Raw genomic sequence first — 17,875 nt, 5'->3', positions numbered from 1 at the left:
CGGAGGGCAGCCAGCCCTGTAAACAGATGCCACGTGCAGAGAAAGAACAGCATGCCCGAGACGAGAAATGAACTCAGGGCAGCCAACCTTCACTGTATTGGTGACAGGCGCTAACAGCGCTAACCGTTGCGCCACCGGGCCGCCGAGAGTAACATTAGAACAAGAATAATGGAAGCGGAGATAACTTTGTTTTGTCTCTAAATAAATGCTCCATTCCTGAAAGTTTTCTCCCGTGTGTGCTTATGACTTGGATTCTGGCGGAGATGAAGTTCTTCACAAATTGTTGATCACAAACTCGAGTTTTCCAATGTCCTGATCAGAGCGGCCATCTTAGCTTTTAAAGTAACGAATCATTGTCTGCACGTCTTGCACGCTTAACAACAACAACAACAACAACAACACCAACAGCAACAGCAACAACAACAACCATGGATGAAAACTTATCGCGAGGCTATTGTCAGCTCAACTCTCCTCCTCAAGGACGGCGGAAGCAGAAGACTTCCGGGACACGTGATCACATCACGCCCCCACGTGACCCGTGCAGCTGCGTGTACTTGGCGCTGGTGCTGGCTGGGGCGGGGTTTCTCCTCCCCTACAACAGCTTCATCACAGCCGTTGACTACTACCAGAAGCGCTACCCGGGATCTACGATCGTCTTTGACATGAGCCTCACCTACATCGTCGTTGCTTTTGTCAGTGTTATCATCAACAATGCCCTCATAGAGGTGAGATTGGCTTTTTGTCAAGTTACTCTCTTGTTCCCATTGACTATATGAGAAGGTAGAGTTCTGTGAGGGAATGGTGCATGGTCTATGTTTTGCAGTATTTCTTTTTTCAGGATGTTGTATATATCTATATATCTATCTATATATAATCCTGTGATATCTAGATGCACAAACTTTTTATGGCAAAAGAAAGCAATGGAGTATGGGAAGGACGAGGGTATAAGGTGTAAAATGAAAAAGATGATGATCATAAAATGTTCGGAGCAGAACTAAACGAGATATTTTGCAGCTTCGGAAGCATTTGTGAGGCTGATACTGAACAGTTCCACTGAGCCATTTAAAGTTTCAGCGTATTCCTCCACTGTGGGGGCGCCACTGTTTGCTGCACGTTGTGATGTCACTTTTGGCAGGTTCTGCGCATGCCCGTGCGCATCACGTTCGGCTATATCCTGTCGTTCATCACGCTCATGTGTATTGCCCTCTGTGACCTGTGGTTCGAACTCTTCCCGGCGGACATCGCCTACCGCGTGACGCTGACTGCCGTTGGCGTGGTGGCCGTTGGCTCCACAGGTTCGTATCCCAAGGAGCTAGAGCTCGACGCTTGTACATGACAGTGTGAGGAAAAAACAATGTGTGTGCGTGTTTGCGTGTCTGTCCTGTGCCTCAAAGCCTGGCTTGTTCGCGGAGAACTAGTGTACCACGTGGCACATCCAGAATCGAATTACGTTTGGCGGTGGTAAGATTTGAACATGGAATCTCAGATACTTGGTATCTTGGTTACAAAGGGTTTACTTGTGACGTCATGTGTGTGTGTGTGCGCGCGCCAATGTGGTTGTTCGTAGATGTGTGTGTGTGGGTGGATGCGTGTGTGCCTGTGTTTAGTCTCGTGTCACGTGTCAGGATCAAATGAATCAAGAAGAAAAGAAAGAAAGAAAAAAGAACATATCGATTGTTTGGTTTGTAATCTATAAACGTAGGATCACGTGACTTACCAAAGCCAGCAAAGAGAGTCTATGTAACCTACACCGCACGTCACACAAGTAGCGGAGCAGGGGTGGGGGCTGAGTTGTGGTAATCACGTGATGTCACAACGTCTACTTTGTCCAGTCGATACCCTAAGCATGTCCTGCAACCAGACCATAACCAGTATTCCAAACCCAAACCCTGAGGATATTTATTATACCGCCCGGTATTGACCAGTGCGCATGCTGGGTGACGAACTCATTTCCGCCTGCTTTCAAAGTCAGGCTTCGCATTGGTTGAGTGGTCTGGCTTTGACAAGTCATTTGCTTCTGAAGGTATTAATTCATTGAAAACTTGCTGTTTGTTGTCTTGTTGCTAAAATACGCTTTAGAGTAATAGACGTGGTGCAGGGGGTGTGGGAGGGAGAGGTTATATCAGACCTGGGCAAGGGGCGGCCCGCGGGCCGGATCCGGCCCGCCTCTTGTCTCTGACCGGCCCGCCCGCTGGCCCGCCCGCCAGTATATATACTATATATACAGTATTGGGTAAAACTGAGTTAACTATATTAGTCCGGCCCTCTAAAACCATCCCAATTTTTCACGCGGCCCCTTCGGAAAATTAATTGCCCACCCCTGGGTTATATCTACCCTCGATACGCCTACGAATCACACACAGCTGACGGAGCGATTGGTTTTTGCAGTGCAGCAGTCCAGTTTCTATGGCTACACAAGCATGCTCCCCTCCCGCTACACGCAGGCTGTCATGACAGGAGAGAGTGAGTTCACGTGTAGCGCTCAGCGCCATGTCTCTTGTCCTCCCCTGACCCCTAGATGTCTGGTGACGTCACTTTGGTGTCTTCAAATACTTCTGCTTTCACACTGCACGCACGCACGCACCCACGCACCCACGCACGCACGCACACTCGTTTTAAAAGCATGGATCACTCAAAAGTTTTGAGATAAATTAAAGTTTATTGTCTCTGCATCCCACTCCATCATCATGATTTGTAGAGTCCAGTAAAATTGTTCCTCAACAGACCTTTAACATACTATTGACGCAATTGCTTTACTCGAATGAAGTCATCGCTGAATGATACTACTGTTGATTCAAACGGGCTCGCTGTTGTTTTCGAACATGTTTGTAAACAATATATATTTTTTGTTGGGTTCAGGCCTTGCGGGCGTGCTGGTGTCTGCAAACCGAATTTTGACCAAAGCCTTGCTGAACGATGAGCGGATCAACACAATTATTTTCTTCTGCGTGTCCATCGGCATTCTCCTCGCCTGTTTCGTTGTCTTCCACGTCGCTCGGCGCTCCAACTTCGTCAAATTCTACGTCATGCTGTGTGCGGCCACCGCCGACAACCTCGACCACAAGGAGAAAAAGCTGACGTCACAACTGTCGTACACAGAGGACGTAAGCTTAGTAAGAAGCCGTCAGGGATGAATGAATGCTGACTGACACCAGTGGGACTACTTTCCTTAGAGCGACCTTTAAATAAACGAGATTTTCCAAAGAGCACTCGCGATTTGTAGAGGAAGGGGAGGCAAAATACTTTTTTTCTTTTGTCAGAACACACTGCAGTCCATGTTAAACATCTCTCCCACATCCGAGATGGCAGTCTAGGTAAATAAATAATAGTGTCATGGTAGATAACATTGAATATGTAACATTCTATACTATTTATTTTATAATCAGGCCTTGAGGATTGTATTGTAGCAGTCAGAGAGTACGGCAGGTGTCACCTGTTGTCTGGCAGGTAGACTTCCAGGACCAAGAGTCCAACCAGAGGTACGGAGTTCTTGTCATCCACAGTCCCAGTGAGGTCAACCGCGCCTTTCAGCCTCCAGAAATTGCTGGGTCAGGAGACAGGACCGGTCATCGGCCCTCCCAGGCGACTAGCATGGCTGGATGTGACGAAGAAACATGCCTGAGCCAAGTGTCAGAGGTTACCTTCACTCAGTCCCAGTCCTACAAGATCCACGTCCCCAAGGTGTCGGCCATCAAACGTGAGTTGTCAGGAGTAGAGAATCTTTGTAGCTTCGATGTCTGCTCGCAGTTATTGTCGCTGTCATCAGCAGCATCATCAGTGGGTGTCAAGATCAGACGATTGACACCAGCCCAGTGACGACTGGGTGCCGTGGGTTCGCATCCCGTCTCAAGCATACTGCTAAGATTACCGGCTAGTTAGCCATGATACATTCTTACAGACTTAATTTTCCTCACTGCCCCAAAATATGTGTGTTTGCAATCAAGAAACATTTATTAACTCGTTAAGGAGACGTGTGCTTGTCATGCATGAACTGGTATTCAATATCTGGATGTGGTGACATGACCCGATGTGATGTTGTGACCACGTGGTGTGTCACGTGCAGGCGGGCTGCTGACGAGGTACGAGGTGTCCCGCAGTGTGTGGCCCTACATGTTGTCCATCTGCCTCGCCTACTTCGTCACGCTCTGCCTCTTTCCTGGTATCGAGTCCGAGGTGGTCAGCTGCACCCTGGGTACCTGGATGCCCGTTATCATGATGGCGGCGTTCAACCTGAGCGACGTCATTGGGAAGGTGAGAGAAGTCGACCTGTCCAAGTTTCGGAATGTGAAACGTGTCTCTATTGAGTGTTGCTCTTTGACCTCGGTATAAGTGTTATTCTGACATCTCACTATTTGATGTTTGAGTGTTATTTGACGGTATTTGTGTGTGTTTGTGTCTGCGTGTGTGTGTGTGTGTTTAGATTCTGGCCTCCATCCCGTGCGACTGGCCCCCCGGCCGCCTGCTGCTGTGCACGTTCTGTCGCGTGCTGTGCGTGCCCCTCCTGATGCTGTGCGCCTCTCCTCGTCTTCATCCTGTCATCGCCGGCGAGGCGTGGCCCATCGTCTTCTCGCTGGTGCTGGGGCTCAGCAACGGCTACTTCGGCAGCGTCCCCATCATCCTGGCGCCCGAGCATGTCCCGGATGAGCAGCGAGAGATATGTGGTGAGCTGAACTCACTTTTACATGGACTCATTGTGTCACACGTGACTCACTTTAGATGTTGAGCTAATTAGACATTATAGTGATATTGTTGATAACAAACAAAGGCCTTTCAAACAACTACATTATTATTGTTGTTGATTGTATCTAGGAGATGGGGCGAGGATAAGTTAATTCCAGACGATGGTGTTATGGGTATGCAAATGTCTGTTTCCTAGGCAACATCATGACCTTGTCCTACAGCCTCGGTCTCACCACGGGATCCGCAGCAGCCTACTTGCTAGACTACTGGCTGGGGCCCGTCATGACCATCGACCCCTGCGCACCTGCTGTGCACAACGTCACTTCCTCTTTAGTTTATCAATCTTCTTCCACTGTCGGCCCTCCGTAGTCCCTGTTGTCTCAATGTGTCGTTGATTGTAAAAACGGACTGAAGGTAATTGTAGCCATTGTTGTTGTTGTTGCTGTTGAATGTTTGCAGTCATATTCTAATTATGATGACTGATGATGTGAGAAGATGCTCAAGGCCAGACTGTGTAAGTAGTATTCACTGGATACACTGCTCTTTCGATGAAAAGGACGAAGACAGACAAAGGGAGGGCAGATACACCGTCATCGGGACTGACCTGGTCGTGCTCCTAGTTTCTCATAAGATCCTTCACCTGACAGGTTTCAAACTTGTGACGACAGTACAAACCGTCTATCACGTGATGAGAGAGAGAAGAAGGAGTGCTTTGTTGGCAGTCGTTGTTCACACATCCGGGAAGGCAACGGACAAATCGATGACGTGTGATATTTTGCTGTGAATGAGGAGAACGTAAAATGGTTATGCATAAAATATTTTTTCTGTCTTTTCGTGTTTTTGTCTGCTTTCCTGTATTCGCATTGATTGAGTGTTAGATCGAGTGAACTTTTTTTATTATTATCCATACAAATTTGCAGCAACGGTTTTGCCGTGCGTGTGAGAGATCAGTGAATTCACTACAGCCTTATCTATTTCACATCGGTGAGTTATCTAAGTTATTCACTGGGAATCCGTGTGAGCTACCAAAGCACCCATCGCGGGAAACAACACACAAAGATACAAACCCTTCCCAACTTTATTTTTGACAATTAAAAATATTTTAAGAAATCGAAACACGATTAATGGTCAGCGCTTTCTGTCCTCAACATTGTGTTCTTGCTTTTAATATTTCTTCGCAAAAAGGTCATGATCACAATAAGAACGACTTCTTCTCTCCCTTTACTACATCAGTCCATTTCGATTCACATCTAATTTAACTGAAAAACATTAATGTCTCCAGCAATAACAGACTTCAGCTTAACCGTTAAGTTTTCTTTTTAACGCTCTGCAGAGTTTGAACACAGAGCAGGATGAATTCTGTGCTTTGACAAGTGCTTCTAGAAGAGCACCTATATACAAATACATGAAATACACGTGATGCAGATACACATCGATGCTGATAGAGGTACACATATAAGGCAGATGTGCGCAAAAGAACTTAATAATAATAATAAATGCTAAATGTGTAAAACACATACTCACAGTCCTGAGGACCAAGCTCTTAGCGCCTAAGAACAATAAGGAAACATGGACAGCATACGACGGACAGGACAACAAACAAATAACAGATGAACTATAGAAGAATGAACAACCGTACTGAAAGAAGAATAAAATCAAATGCAGAAAACACAAAGAGGAACCAAAGGGCAAGAACAAGAGCTGAGAGTAACATGATATTGGAAAAGGGAGGGTGTAAAAATTATAGCATTATGGTAAAGGTTATTAATAATAAAACAACAATAATAATAATAAGAGAATTTATACAGCGCATTATCTCAGTAAAAGGCGAGGTTATTGTTCTGAACAAAATCACAAAATAGTAACAAAGATGCAGAACAAGGTAACAAAATAATAACAAAGATGTAGAAGGAAGAACCACGCGACCACTCGCTGCGTGCGGCAGTAAAGGGAAATAACTGAAGATGTAAGGGTAACGACTCCAGAGAATAAGGTCAGTGACATCAGGACAATACTGGGAAGATATTGAGTTATCTTGAGAATATGAAGAAATGTTATCACATGAAACTGCAAGAGGGCGATCATCACTTCAGTTTATTCACAGCAGCGCACGGTCGCTGCCGAAGGGAGAGAACCGACCCCAGCCATTAGATCCAACTGTTCGTACTTCAAATAACACATTATATACATTATATACATTAAACACATTATACACATTATATACATTGTAGACAGTCCTGTTGCAAACAAGAAGAGGAAGAAAGCGCAGCAGGAACACATGTAAACATGAAGGTCAATATTTCTATCCAATAAAACATAAACAAGGAGAGCCGATCCCCTCAGCCTGTTAATAAATACAAATAAAAACATTAATTAAACAAATCAATAGAACAGACAGACATAGATACAGAGAAACAGATAAAGGAGAGAAGTAGTTGGCATCTTAGTCCATAACTTTTTACAATAACCCATAATAAGCAATAGACTCTTCCTGACCTAAACTGACTTTAAAAGGTCAGCGATGTGTCCACGTCTGGACGCCATAGAGAGACCAAGCTTGTCTACAGTTTACTCCCTTGACTTGAGAAGTTTTCTCCCTTTCTTACGCGAACACCTAATGATAGCGGACAGGTTGAGGCTTGGTTCATCCACGACGCCCTCAACCGTCTGCATCAGCAGGCTCAGCAAGGCGCGCCCCGCCTTCAGGTTCAGCACGCGCGTGTGGAAGTTGAGGCGCACGTGCACAGTCTCGCGCGGAATGTCGTGCTGCACGCACAGTAAAGTTTCTGCGTCCGCCGAGTGCAGGAGCGACCCGGCTGACTGGGGTGCCCCCTCGCGGCCGGCCTGCACGAGCTGGGCCATGATGCCGTGCTGGCTGCCGACAACCACTTCCGTCAGCCGCTCGCCCACTTCCGGAAGCTGCGAGAAAGGCACGAAGCTGTGGTCAACCAGCACGTTGATCATGCGGTTGGCGGCGACCACAAAGTCAGCAGCACTCACGGCCTTCACATTGCCTCGTTCTGCTCTCTTCCGAGAAGGTCGCGGGAAAGACAAGACCAATGGGATCTCCTGGCTCCAGCTGCCGAGGCAGGTGGCTTTCTGCCCGACGAAAGATCGCAGGTCCACAGGGAAGGCCAGGGCGATGGTGGAGCAGCCAGTCATAGCGTGGAGAAGGATCTGGTAACAGCTGGCCATCAGGCCCAGCAGAGACACACCGTGACGCACCAGAAAGGCCTTGACCTTGGAGAACAACTGTGGTGTCATGACCATGGAGTCGCTGGCCACGCCCCAGTGGGTGCTCTGGGAGCGGCTGTACTTTCGCTTTTTAGAAGCCAGCAAAGAGGTTGCGTCCGAGACGGTAGGTCGACAACAATCCAGAATACTCCTCCAAAATGAGAGGAATTCGTCCAAATTTTTTATTGCCAACGAGTTTTTGATGGACAGACTCGAAGTCTCGCCGACCTCATGACCTTTCCTCAAAAGAGGTCGAGAGGCGAGCAAAGCTTCTAATTGTTGAGAGAGACTGAAGGCGCTTTTCATGTCGAGAAAATTTTTATCAAAGACGACGCGCAGCAGTGGTTTCTCTGCGTGTATCAGAATAAACCTGAAAGGTAAGTCCTGGCCGTTCCAGCCTAGCTTTGTTTCTTTGTCCAGTTTCTGAGCTGTGTCCGGTCCTTCGTCAATCTCGTAAAGGTTGATGTTGGTGTGAATAGACAAAACCTTGCCATCGCCGCCTTTGCTGGATGTACCGTTGTTCTGGTAACGATCCCGCAATGCCGCATGTCTGTCCATCAAGGAGGCGATGACAGATTTGATCCTGCCAGGGTTCGAACTGTTCAGCATCAGGGGGATGTCGATGACACCGTAGAGAGGGCACTTGAAGGACTGTCCGTATGGCGCCGAGGAATTGGCGGTAAACCGCGATATTTCTGAAGGCTTGTCAATCTTGTCGTTGTCGTATTTTCTATCGCTTATTTCCGGTACTTTATCCTTGATTGCAGGTAAGTCCATGGTGGTTACAGCTGGATAAAGTTTGGATGTGAGAGTATAATTCTTTTCAACTGGAACGAGTGAATCCGGAACAAACTCGAGTTCTTTTTCCATGCCCAACGGCTCATCAATTATTTCTTCGATGATTGGGCCGCTGGGACCGTTGTCTGGCATCTCGTCGTCCCACTTCTTGCCATCGAAGCCTTCGCTGATGGCGCGGGCAATGGCGGCCACCGTAGGTTCACCGCTGACGAAGAGCACGATGGGAAGGCGAACTCTGGTGTCCGTCAAGATGGTGGAGACCATGGACATGGCCACCACAGAGTCGAGCCCGAGATCGTAGAGGCTAGAGTCGGCGGTTACCACGGAGGGGTCGAGGCACAGGAGCTGGGAGCTGATGCCAGCGACGTATTTGTAGAGAATGGGCAGACGGTCATCATGCTGCATAGTCTTGGCAGCAAGCAGGTGCTGAGAGTAGTCTTGACTGCCATGGTGCTCCGTGGTCAGTGCTGCTGGCTTAATGACCAGCTCCAGGCGGCGAAGGAACCCGACCTGTGGGCGGCCAGCGTGCACGTTCTGCATCTGGGTACAGAGTACAGGTGTTTTGTGCTTTCATTACTAAATATCTCAACGACAGAGTGATTTCAATCCACATATTCATTTTCCACACTTCTTTTTTATTTGAAAGCTTATAAAATGCCACCAGTAGTTCTGATAAAAGATTTCTTCTATTACAAATATTTCAGCAAGTGACACAAGCTCACCTTTATTTTATCTAAGGCAACTGGAGTTATCTGCTCCCAGTTTAGCATCAAAAGTGGTGTCAGCTTGTGCATGATGGCTTCTTGGGAGAGAGGAGCGAGGCCGTGAGCTTCAAGCCTCTGTTTGACCTTAGTGTTGCCTTCCAGGATGCCCAGGTCCAGTGGTCCCCAGTTAATACACTGTCCCGTCAGCCCTCGGCTTCGTCTGTAGTACACAAGGCCGTCCATAAAAGCGTTACCTGCACATCAAGAAATGGAAATCAGTTTTCTGCTCGCTATTCGATGATTGGTTCCTTCTATTTTCGCGCTGTGTGTGTGTGTGTGGATTCTGGCCTCCATCTTGTGTGACTGTCCATCCGACTGCTGCACGTTCTATCGCGTGCTGTGCATGTGGCGGTCTTGCGATTAGTAGCTGGATTCTGCATGGGCATCAACATTATAAATTTTGTGGTTTGACAACAATATCTTTCACACACACACACACGCACACACACACACACACTTGTTGTACCTGCGGCATAATTAGATTGAGCAACGTTGCCGAAGACAGAGGCTATGGACGAATGCATGAGGAAGAAGTCCAGGTGCATGTCTTTGGTAACACAGTGCATGTTCCATGTTCCCTTCACCTTCGGAGCAAGAACATTTTCGAACTCCTCTCGGGTGAGGTTGAAGAGCGGTCTGTCTTGTACAGTCGCTGCTCCGTACATCACGCCCCGGACTGGCCGGGCCTGGAACACCGCGCGGATGTCATTCAGAAGACTGCGCACCGAGTCCAGCGAAGTCACGTCAGCCTGAAAAAAATATTAAAAAGTTGAAGAGCTAGGGTGGGGGAGTGTATTTTTTTAATGGGTAAATGTCTGTGCAAGATACTGTTTCCCCAAATATGGGTGAATACCTCCTTCTTTTCCTGAGATATCCGCTTACAAACATCTTCGCGCGAAGGTTCGAAACCGATAATTTTAACATTAAAAAAATTGAAACCGATGGGCACTGGTTACCTGGAAGGGATGGACATTGCAAGAGGTTTCCGAAGAAAGTTCTTGTATGGAAGTCAGCTGATCTGAAGATGGCTGGCGCCTGTTCACAATGGCAACGCCCCCTGCTCCGCCCCTTGCCAGATGCTGCACGCACAGCCAGCCAAGTCCTGTCAGCCCGCCCACCACGATGTACACGGCGTTGCTCCTGAACAGGTTGCGTGGTGTTGCGTGCACCAGCGGCATGGTGGGAACAACGGTCTCGGTGCTCAGGAGGCTAGGAAGCGACGGCAGCTCACAGTCGTCTGCGGTTCCTTCTGAATTCTTTCTGTTTATAACGAATGAGTGAAACAGCTCCACAGCCGACCTTACGAGGGATTGGTTGGCCTTGACCCATGCCATCAGGTCCGGAAGGTGCTTAGCAACGCTGCGAGGATGAAGAAAGCTGTCGGTGACCAGCAGCTTAATCTCCATCTTTGGCAAGGCCAAGGCCAGCTTGGTGACCGTTTCGCTGTCCACGAGAGGCGAGAACGAGACCAGGCGACGAGTGTTTACCAGCCTAGGCGTCAGGGTGTTGGCGAGCTTCCCATCAATCAGCACAAGGGAGACAACTGTCTCGTGAATCATTTCCCCTTGAGTATCCCAGCATTCTAGAGAAACTAGGTTTGTAACAAGTGATTTCTTATTGATTTTGCGGGTATGCATCACAGACGATAGCAACTTCCCCAATTCTAGGGTGGCAGACGAAGTTAAGATGGTCGCGTGGCTGCTCTTGACCTTCTTTTGAACCATCCAAAGAAACAGGAGACGGGTGAGGTCACCAGGTTCATAACCAGGAATAACATTTGCTGAAATAAGGTCTGCAGGAACTCGAACCCGCGCTTCCGCCACGAGAGGACAGCAGCAAACTTTCTTGTCCTTATCACCAAGCACACTCCCTACGGTCTCTATGGCAACAACTGGGTACCTGTCGGTTTCAATGTCAAGGCCGTAAGTTTGGAAGAAATCTTCGCTGCTGACACCTACACATCGCATGGACATCGAGTTGTTCGGAACAGCAAAGGCCTCTACTATGAGTTCTGTTGTTCCTTGATCGTTCCGTCCAACAAGCTGCTCGTGCAACACAGCGATCTGTCATCAAAGGCAATACTCACGACATAAATATATATATTTAAAAAAAAAAATATTATGTTTCTAAAAGGGGCTTTTACCACTGATTCTCATTGCACTTTTTCCAAGGGGAAGTTCTGATGCCGTTGTGTGTGAAGGTAAGCAAATTGATGCTAGTGCTAGAGCTCGCTCACCCTCTTTCATTCATTCCCTATACCTCATTCACCTTTCATACGGGCACTCTACCTAGCTCACCTCTTCCCGTGCATTCACTATACCCGGTGTGCATTCTCTCATAAATTCACTATACCTGGTTGCGTGCACGGGTGGGATGGTCAGATAACAGCAGTGGTGTGTCCGTGGGATCCGAGTGCAGCGGTCTGTAGCTGGGTACTGCAACCTTTGAACTGACCTCAACCACCCTGTTGACGAAGACACTCCGGTCGGTGACCAGCATTTCCGGGTAGCTTTTGGCCTTGCTCTCCGTGCTCAGGTACAGAAGCAAGCGACTCAGACGGTTCAGGCTGGTCTTACCCTCAAGGTCCATACTCTGGATATCGACAGCGACGAGGCTAGGGTAGACATTTTCTCGTACCGCAGCACGAATCAGTCCCCAGACGGCCGTGTGAACAGGATTGACATCGCCGTCCAACAAGCCGCCTTCAAAGTCTCCAGAAGGTTCTGGTGACGGCCAGGCTTTTTGAGTGCACACGAATATTGGGATAGTAAGGGACAAATTCGCTGCGTGGTACAACAGATCCTTGATAAGAAGACAAGAGGACAGGATGGCTTCTTGTGTCTCGCTGGCCTCACTCGTCTCCAGCAAGGACCCTGCGCAGACAACTGCCACAGCACTGTGGGTATTCTGCTTCAGCAGGTCTAGACACTCCGCTGTCAGCCCTTTGTGCAATGCAGGGGAGCTCACCCTGATTCTGTTGGTCAGGTCACCGGTGGTAAGAAAGAGGAAGGAATCTTCTAGACCACCGTCTGAAGGGACCTCAAACTGTGGAAGCCCCTCCTCTATGGCATGCCACTCGGACGTGTACAAGTCTCGCATGACCTCGGACGCGTGTCGGTCGAGAAAGAGAACAACGAGGTTTGAAACTTCAGCGATCACCAGCCCCTCCAGCGATACTAGTGTCACGTGGTACTTGCACAGCTCTGAGTCTTCGTAAGTCTTGACCGAGTGGGTCATCATGACAGGCTCCATTTTGTGATGGACGACTAGCTTGTCTATAGACTTGGGCATCACGGGTCGAATCCCGCTGTCGCTGTCGCTGTCTTGTATGAGGACTGTAGAGTGCAGCATGCAGTCGAGGACGCAGTGGTGAATGGTGCAGTGCTCGTACTCCTGCTGGATCGTCTCAGTGGTTCGTATCGTCGCTAAGCAGTTCTTTGGGCCCTTGTAGATGTCCTCTAAAAGTTTGAAATTCTCGCCATACTGAAAGCCACTGCGGTTCAAGGAGTTGTACAGATGGCTTTTGGGCACTTCATCCGGGCACTTGGAGCGGAGGTACGCCAGGTTAACCCAGCGCTTATTAGAGTTGTCGGCCTTGCCCGGAAGTGGTTTGATCGTGATGGTGGCCGCTGTGTGAATGCCCCTTATGACTCGGGCGTACACCGAGGCTGAGCCAGAGATTGATGACGTCACGGTCTTCCCAGGGTTCTCTTTATCTGCAGCCCTCGTCAGTCGGGTTCTAATTTCAACTTCTTCCACTCTGTTTTTATCAATTACCAGTGGCTCCACAAAATCTAGCGACATGGAGACGTTCTTTGTTTTCAGTTCGGCGGCGGCGATGGCAAAACCAACCTGTCAATAAAGCTTCTACAGGTCATCAACAATGTAGAATACACAAAGCTGTATGTCATTATATCAGGATAGATTATTGTTATGATCAACTTTAGTCTCGCTTTAAGGCAAATTGTACATTTACAACGGATCATGATAAAACAATAGTGTATAAAACCTCTGACCTCTCCGTAAAAGGAACCAGGTACGATAACTCTCCCCGACATGACGTGGTCGTACAAGGAGCGCAGGAGGCGGGGGCAGATCATCAGTAGGTGGCGCCCCGGCTCGTTTACTTTCCACACCCACGAGTGCTGCTGCTGATGGAGCGTCACGCCGTTGAGCAGCAAGGCAGCGCCCTCCCCTCGGGGCAGCAAAGGTCGAGAGTCAAACACGTAGCGTGGTATGGGCGTTACCTTTGACCCCAACGTCGGCAGCCTGCATTCCGCCAAATGAGTTTATCAAACTGCCGTCTTTACCCATTTATATCAACACCCTCAAAACACAACGGTCCCATCAAGGTGTAATGACCTATGACCTTCAACTAACAGCGCCGGTTTGACATAAAGATGTTTCGCTACAATAGTTATTGTATGCTGCTCTATGACAAAAGTCTGTCCTACTACAATAATTATTATATTCTGCTCCGACAGCTCATTAACATAATGTTTCTCAAAGACTGATTTTCTATTTTTGTCAGCAAAGTTATGAACAATTCTTCAAGTACCTTTGCCAGGCCACGTCCACTCCCTGATCATACAATGCAGATACAGCTTCCAAGAAAATGTTTAGCTCTGGATCCTTGTACATCGATGTGACGCAGCGAACTTTGCCCCCAGGAAATATGTCTTCCAGATGAGCTCGCAGCACTGGCTTGGGACCGATTTCCAGAAACACGGAGTTCGAGTGCTTGCTGTCGTGAGCTGCTTTCACTGCGTCGTAGAAAAGAACAGGTTCCCTCAGATTTTTGACCTGTTACGGAAGAAACACATCGAACTGACACAAACTGATCTTTAAAAACCCATCACGGTTAACTTGTAGACTCCATCAATAAAAACACCAACACTGTTAGTATTTGTATACATATGTATATCAAAGAACCCCAATATTATGGAAACTTTTTGCTCATAAGATTTGCAAAGGTTCACAAAGGACATTATGTTTTAATAACTTAAAGCTCGATACATGTTACTAACAACCCTAGTTCATAGAAATGAAGATTATTTCTGGTGTAATGCATGACGTCACAGCTCACCCAGTAGTCTGCGGCAAGCTCTGTGGTCACCATGGCTCCAGTAACACTGGACACAAATGGGACGCCAGGTGGCGTTGACGCCAGACCTTCCAGCACGTGGGCGAGAGGCTGCGTACAGCTGTCGACATGACGACTGTGGTAGGCGACAGGTACATCCAGACTCGTCACCACCGAACCCGTTTCTGACGCCAACAAGTGACGTAGTTTAGACAAGCTTTCGTCATCTCCACTCAGTGCGCAGGCGCGCTGGCTGTACTGCAGAGAAACATCCACGTCGACTCCTGCGTCCATGATGATCTGACAGAACAGAGTTAAATGTCCGACTTACAAAACACAAAGATACGAGAAACGTCCAACAGACAACCATGGGTACCCACAGCTTTTCCTGCAAGTTCCTCTTAAAGTAGCCTGCAGTTTGTTTCTAGTGACTGGACTAAGCTCAGTTCGATATATAATGGCCATTGTCGACAAGAAGTTGTCTTCACCTGTTTGACTTTCTGGACGTCGAGGTTGCGGACGACGATCATGGCTCCACCGGTGGCCTGCGCCAAGAGGCGGGTGCGGTGGTAGACGACCCTGACAGCCTGCTGGAGGTCAAGGCAACCTGCGGCGTGTGCGGCGGCCACCTCCCCGACACTCTGACCCACAATGCAGTTCGCGTCGACTCCTACGCTCCGCCACAGGGCAGTCAGTGCTACCTGCACAGTGCCTCATCACGACAGGTGAGGTAGAGGGAAAGGACATTGGCGACACAGTGACGACAGCACTCACCAGCACTGTAGGGAGAACCCCGGTGTCATGGGTTCGGATCTCAGCTCCGATAGTTTAATTAAAAGAAAAAAAACAAGTGTCTCGAGTGCAGACATTTGATTAACAAAATGAAAATCAAAGTAAAAATAAACTAAATCGAAAATATTTGAGACATTTGATGTCTGTATAATTGTCGCCCCTGAGAAACTCAAAAAGCACTGACTAAAGCCGAAAGGGAGCTCACCTGGCAAGCAAAAATTGCAATGGGGGAGAACTCGGGATCCTTCACTGCGTTCTGGTCTTCCAGTCGGTTTAATAGCGACCATGTCACGTGACTAGACAGCAGCCTGTCAATCTCCTCAAGCTTTTCTCGGAAGACTGGCAGATCACGTGACAGGCTCAAGCACATGCCAGGCCATGATGTCCCCATGCCGCAGAAGACGAACACAACTCGCGGTTTTCTCTTCGTGTGAGTGATGGCGGCTTTCACCCTTCCGGGATCTTCCAGAGCGGTGACCAGCTCCTGGACATCCTCCACGACCTTGCTGACCCTGCATCAAATGTGTGGAGAGGTTGTGGAGGGTGAGGCAAGCTTTGTCACTGAGAGAGCACATGTGACACATGACATCTACAGTACATTAGTAGCACTAATATTGGCCTTTGAATATAATATCAAAGGATAAACTGCTAAAGAGGCAGGGAAAAGCTATAGCGACCTGTAAGCAAAATGGTGTCGCCTTGCGGTCGAGGTGTACGCGATGTCATGTATATTCATCATCTGAAGTCCTGGCTCATCCAAAAAGTCCTGCACTGACCCCAACAGTGACCTTTCAGAATTCGCCGTGAAACACACCACGCATGGCCGTTTGTGACTTCTAGATGACACCGTGTGGACGGCAGAGGCGCTGTATTCCTTGAGAACAGCATGGCAGTTGCTGCCCCCGAAACCAAAAGAATTGCAGACGGCGACTTTCTGTCTCCCTTTCCACTCGTGCAGTCGTGTAGGGACAGTGAGATGAAGCGCAGAGAAATTGATCCTGTGGCGAGAAAAGGGAAACATTAAGTCAACTCTGTTAAACTTAACAATTACTTGGAAATAGCTCCACAGTTGTGAGATTTAATGTTACTGACAATGGAAGTCAAATACAGGGAAATTGCGCATGTGGAGACACTATGCTGAAAATACACCAAGTAGCCTAACTCTCCGTTTCTATCAATTCTTTATATAGTGGCCTATGTAAAGTATGTTGAAAATAGTTTCGACAACATACTGGCATTTATCCTTAAGAAAGAACTCCTCGGAATAGACAAAGATATGTTATATGTCTGTGCCTATGTGCCCCCTGAACACTCTGTCTACTATGTCGTAACAGATAACGACAACGGCATCGGCTTACTTGAAGAATGTATAACTGATATGAAAAATGTTTATGAAGATGTATACCTCCTTATTTCAGGGGACCTAAATTCAAGAACTGGGACAGAAAACTGCCTTATGTATAGCATTAGTACATTGTATGATATGCATTTAAAAAGTGATGAAATGATTACCAAATTCAGACAGTCGGAGGATAAGGTGGTAAACAAATATGGCCGATTAGTACTAGATATGTGTTCTACTCTGGACTTGACTATACTAAATGGAGTATGTAATGGCGACCCTTATGGAAGTTTCACATACTTATCAGATAATGGAAATAGTACAATAGATTATTACATTGCTTCAGACGAACTGCTACATAAAAAGTCATCTGACTTTAAGATGATAGTGGCAGACAGGATTGAATCCAAACATTTTCCAGTAGAACTTAGCCTACAAGTTCAGACAGTTGGTCATGTTATAAGGAAAAACATCATAACAAGTAGATCTGTAAGCAAGATGGTATGGAACGCCGCTAATATCCAGAAATTTCACCAAGCTGTCCAGTCCCCAGAGATACAGGAGCTACTAACGCAAGCAAGCGATAAGATAGATACAGATATAAACGAAGCACTTTCACTATTTAACAGTTGTTTATTGAACTGCACTCAGTGCATGAATAAACGGATTAATATAGACCGAAATGAGTATAAGCAAAAATGTTCGACACTGAGTGTATCAAAGAGAAAAGAAATACAAGAAACTTTTAAGAAAATTCCGTAGATCAGCTGATAGGAAAGATGGTCAGATGTATATTCTAGCACGTAAGGGATACAAAAACTAGTTGAGAAGAAAAAGAAGCTATACAAAAAACATTTATGTGCAGACCTTATCAACTCTTCCACTAACCAGCAATCATTTTGGAAGACTATAAAGAATATATCATGCAAAAGTGGGTTGACAAGAATACGATTGATGTTGATCAGTGGTATGTCCATTTCAAGACAGTACTTGAAGCCAACAGTGAAAATAGATAACCCACCCACTCCGAATATACTACAAGAAGATACAGGCTTAGATTATCCTATCACTAAACCGAGGTTATACAAGCCATAAAATCCCTAAAAAATGGTAAAGCACCAGGTCCAGATGGCATAATTGGTGAAGTCTATAAATATTCGGATGGTGCTTTTATAAACTTTT

General features: G+C 47.2%; 2 protein-coding genes across 4 annotated transcripts in view; one reads left to right on the top strand and one right to left on the bottom strand.

Moving 5' to 3' along the window:
• The first annotated feature begins 20 nt into the window (after nt 1-20).
• Nucleotides 21-5,509, top strand: LOC112562195 (equilibrative nucleoside transporter 4-like). 2 transcript variants are annotated; one of them, XM_025235284.1, is made up of 8 exons: nt 21-725; nt 1,136-1,295; nt 2,389-2,463; nt 2,860-3,104; nt 3,448-3,697; nt 4,064-4,251; nt 4,421-4,661; nt 4,877-5,509. In XM_025235284.1, the coding sequence occupies exons 1-8, from the start codon at nt 429-431 to the stop codon at nt 5,047-5,049; spliced, it is 1,629 nt and encodes a 542-aa protein (XP_025091069.1). In that variant the 5' UTR covers nt 21-428; the 3' UTR covers nt 5,050-5,509. The 2 variants fall into 2 exon arrangements, with proteins under 2 accessions (XP_025091069.1, XP_025091068.1); XM_025235283.1 differs by having other exon boundaries at nt 2,860-3,113.
• Nucleotides 5,510-5,744: 235 nt separating this feature from the next.
• The window catches only part of LOC112561354 (phthiocerol/phenolphthiocerol synthesis polyketide synthase type I PpsD-like), a 45,252-nt gene continuing 33,121 nt past the window's right edge, over nt 5,745-17,875 (bottom strand). For both annotated transcript variants that reach the window (XM_025233781.1, XM_025233780.1), the window contains exons 8-18: nt 16,029-16,349; nt 15,557-15,863; nt 15,048-15,260; nt 14,563-14,859; nt 14,035-14,279; nt 13,493-13,745; nt 11,829-13,328; nt 10,433-11,539; nt 9,943-10,225; nt 9,435-9,670; nt 5,745-9,252 (exon numbers count right to left, since the gene is read on the bottom strand). In XM_025233781.1, coding sequence (XP_025089566.1) covers nt 7,249-9,252; nt 9,435-9,670; nt 9,943-10,225; nt 10,433-11,539; nt 11,829-13,328; nt 13,493-13,745; nt 14,035-14,279; nt 14,563-14,859; nt 15,048-15,260; nt 15,557-15,863; nt 16,029-16,349 — 6,766 coding nt within the window. In that variant the 3' untranslated portion in view covers nt 5,745-7,248. The remainder of the gene's footprint in view (nt 9,253-9,434; nt 9,671-9,942; nt 10,226-10,432; nt 11,540-11,828; nt 13,329-13,492; nt 13,746-14,034; nt 14,280-14,562; nt 14,860-15,047; nt 15,261-15,556; nt 15,864-16,028; nt 16,350-17,875) is intronic.

Source organism: Pomacea canaliculata, linkage group LG4, assembly GCF_003073045.1.
Source record: "Pomacea canaliculata isolate SZHN2017 linkage group LG4, ASM307304v1, whole genome shotgun sequence".
Classification (NCBI taxonomy): Eukaryota; Metazoa; Mollusca; class Gastropoda; order Architaenioglossa; family Ampullariidae; genus Pomacea; species Pomacea canaliculata.
This window is presented reverse-complemented; position numbering and strand designations above follow the sequence as displayed.

Excerpts from the sequence above, each read along its gene's own strand:
- LOC112562195 (XM_025235283.1), top strand. The coding sequence starts at position 429 with ATGGATGAAAACTTATCGCGAGGCTATTGTCAGCTCAACTCTCCTCCT. Across the intron at positions 1,296-2,388 it reads GGTGGCCGTTGGCTCCACAG|TGCAGCAGTCCAGTTTCTAT; the intron begins GTTCGTATCCCA and ends TGGTTTTTGCAG. Across the intron at positions 2,464-2,859 it reads GGCTGTCATGACAGGAGAGA|GCCTTGCGGGCGTGCTGGTG; the intron begins GTGAGTTCACGT and ends TGTTGGGTTCAG.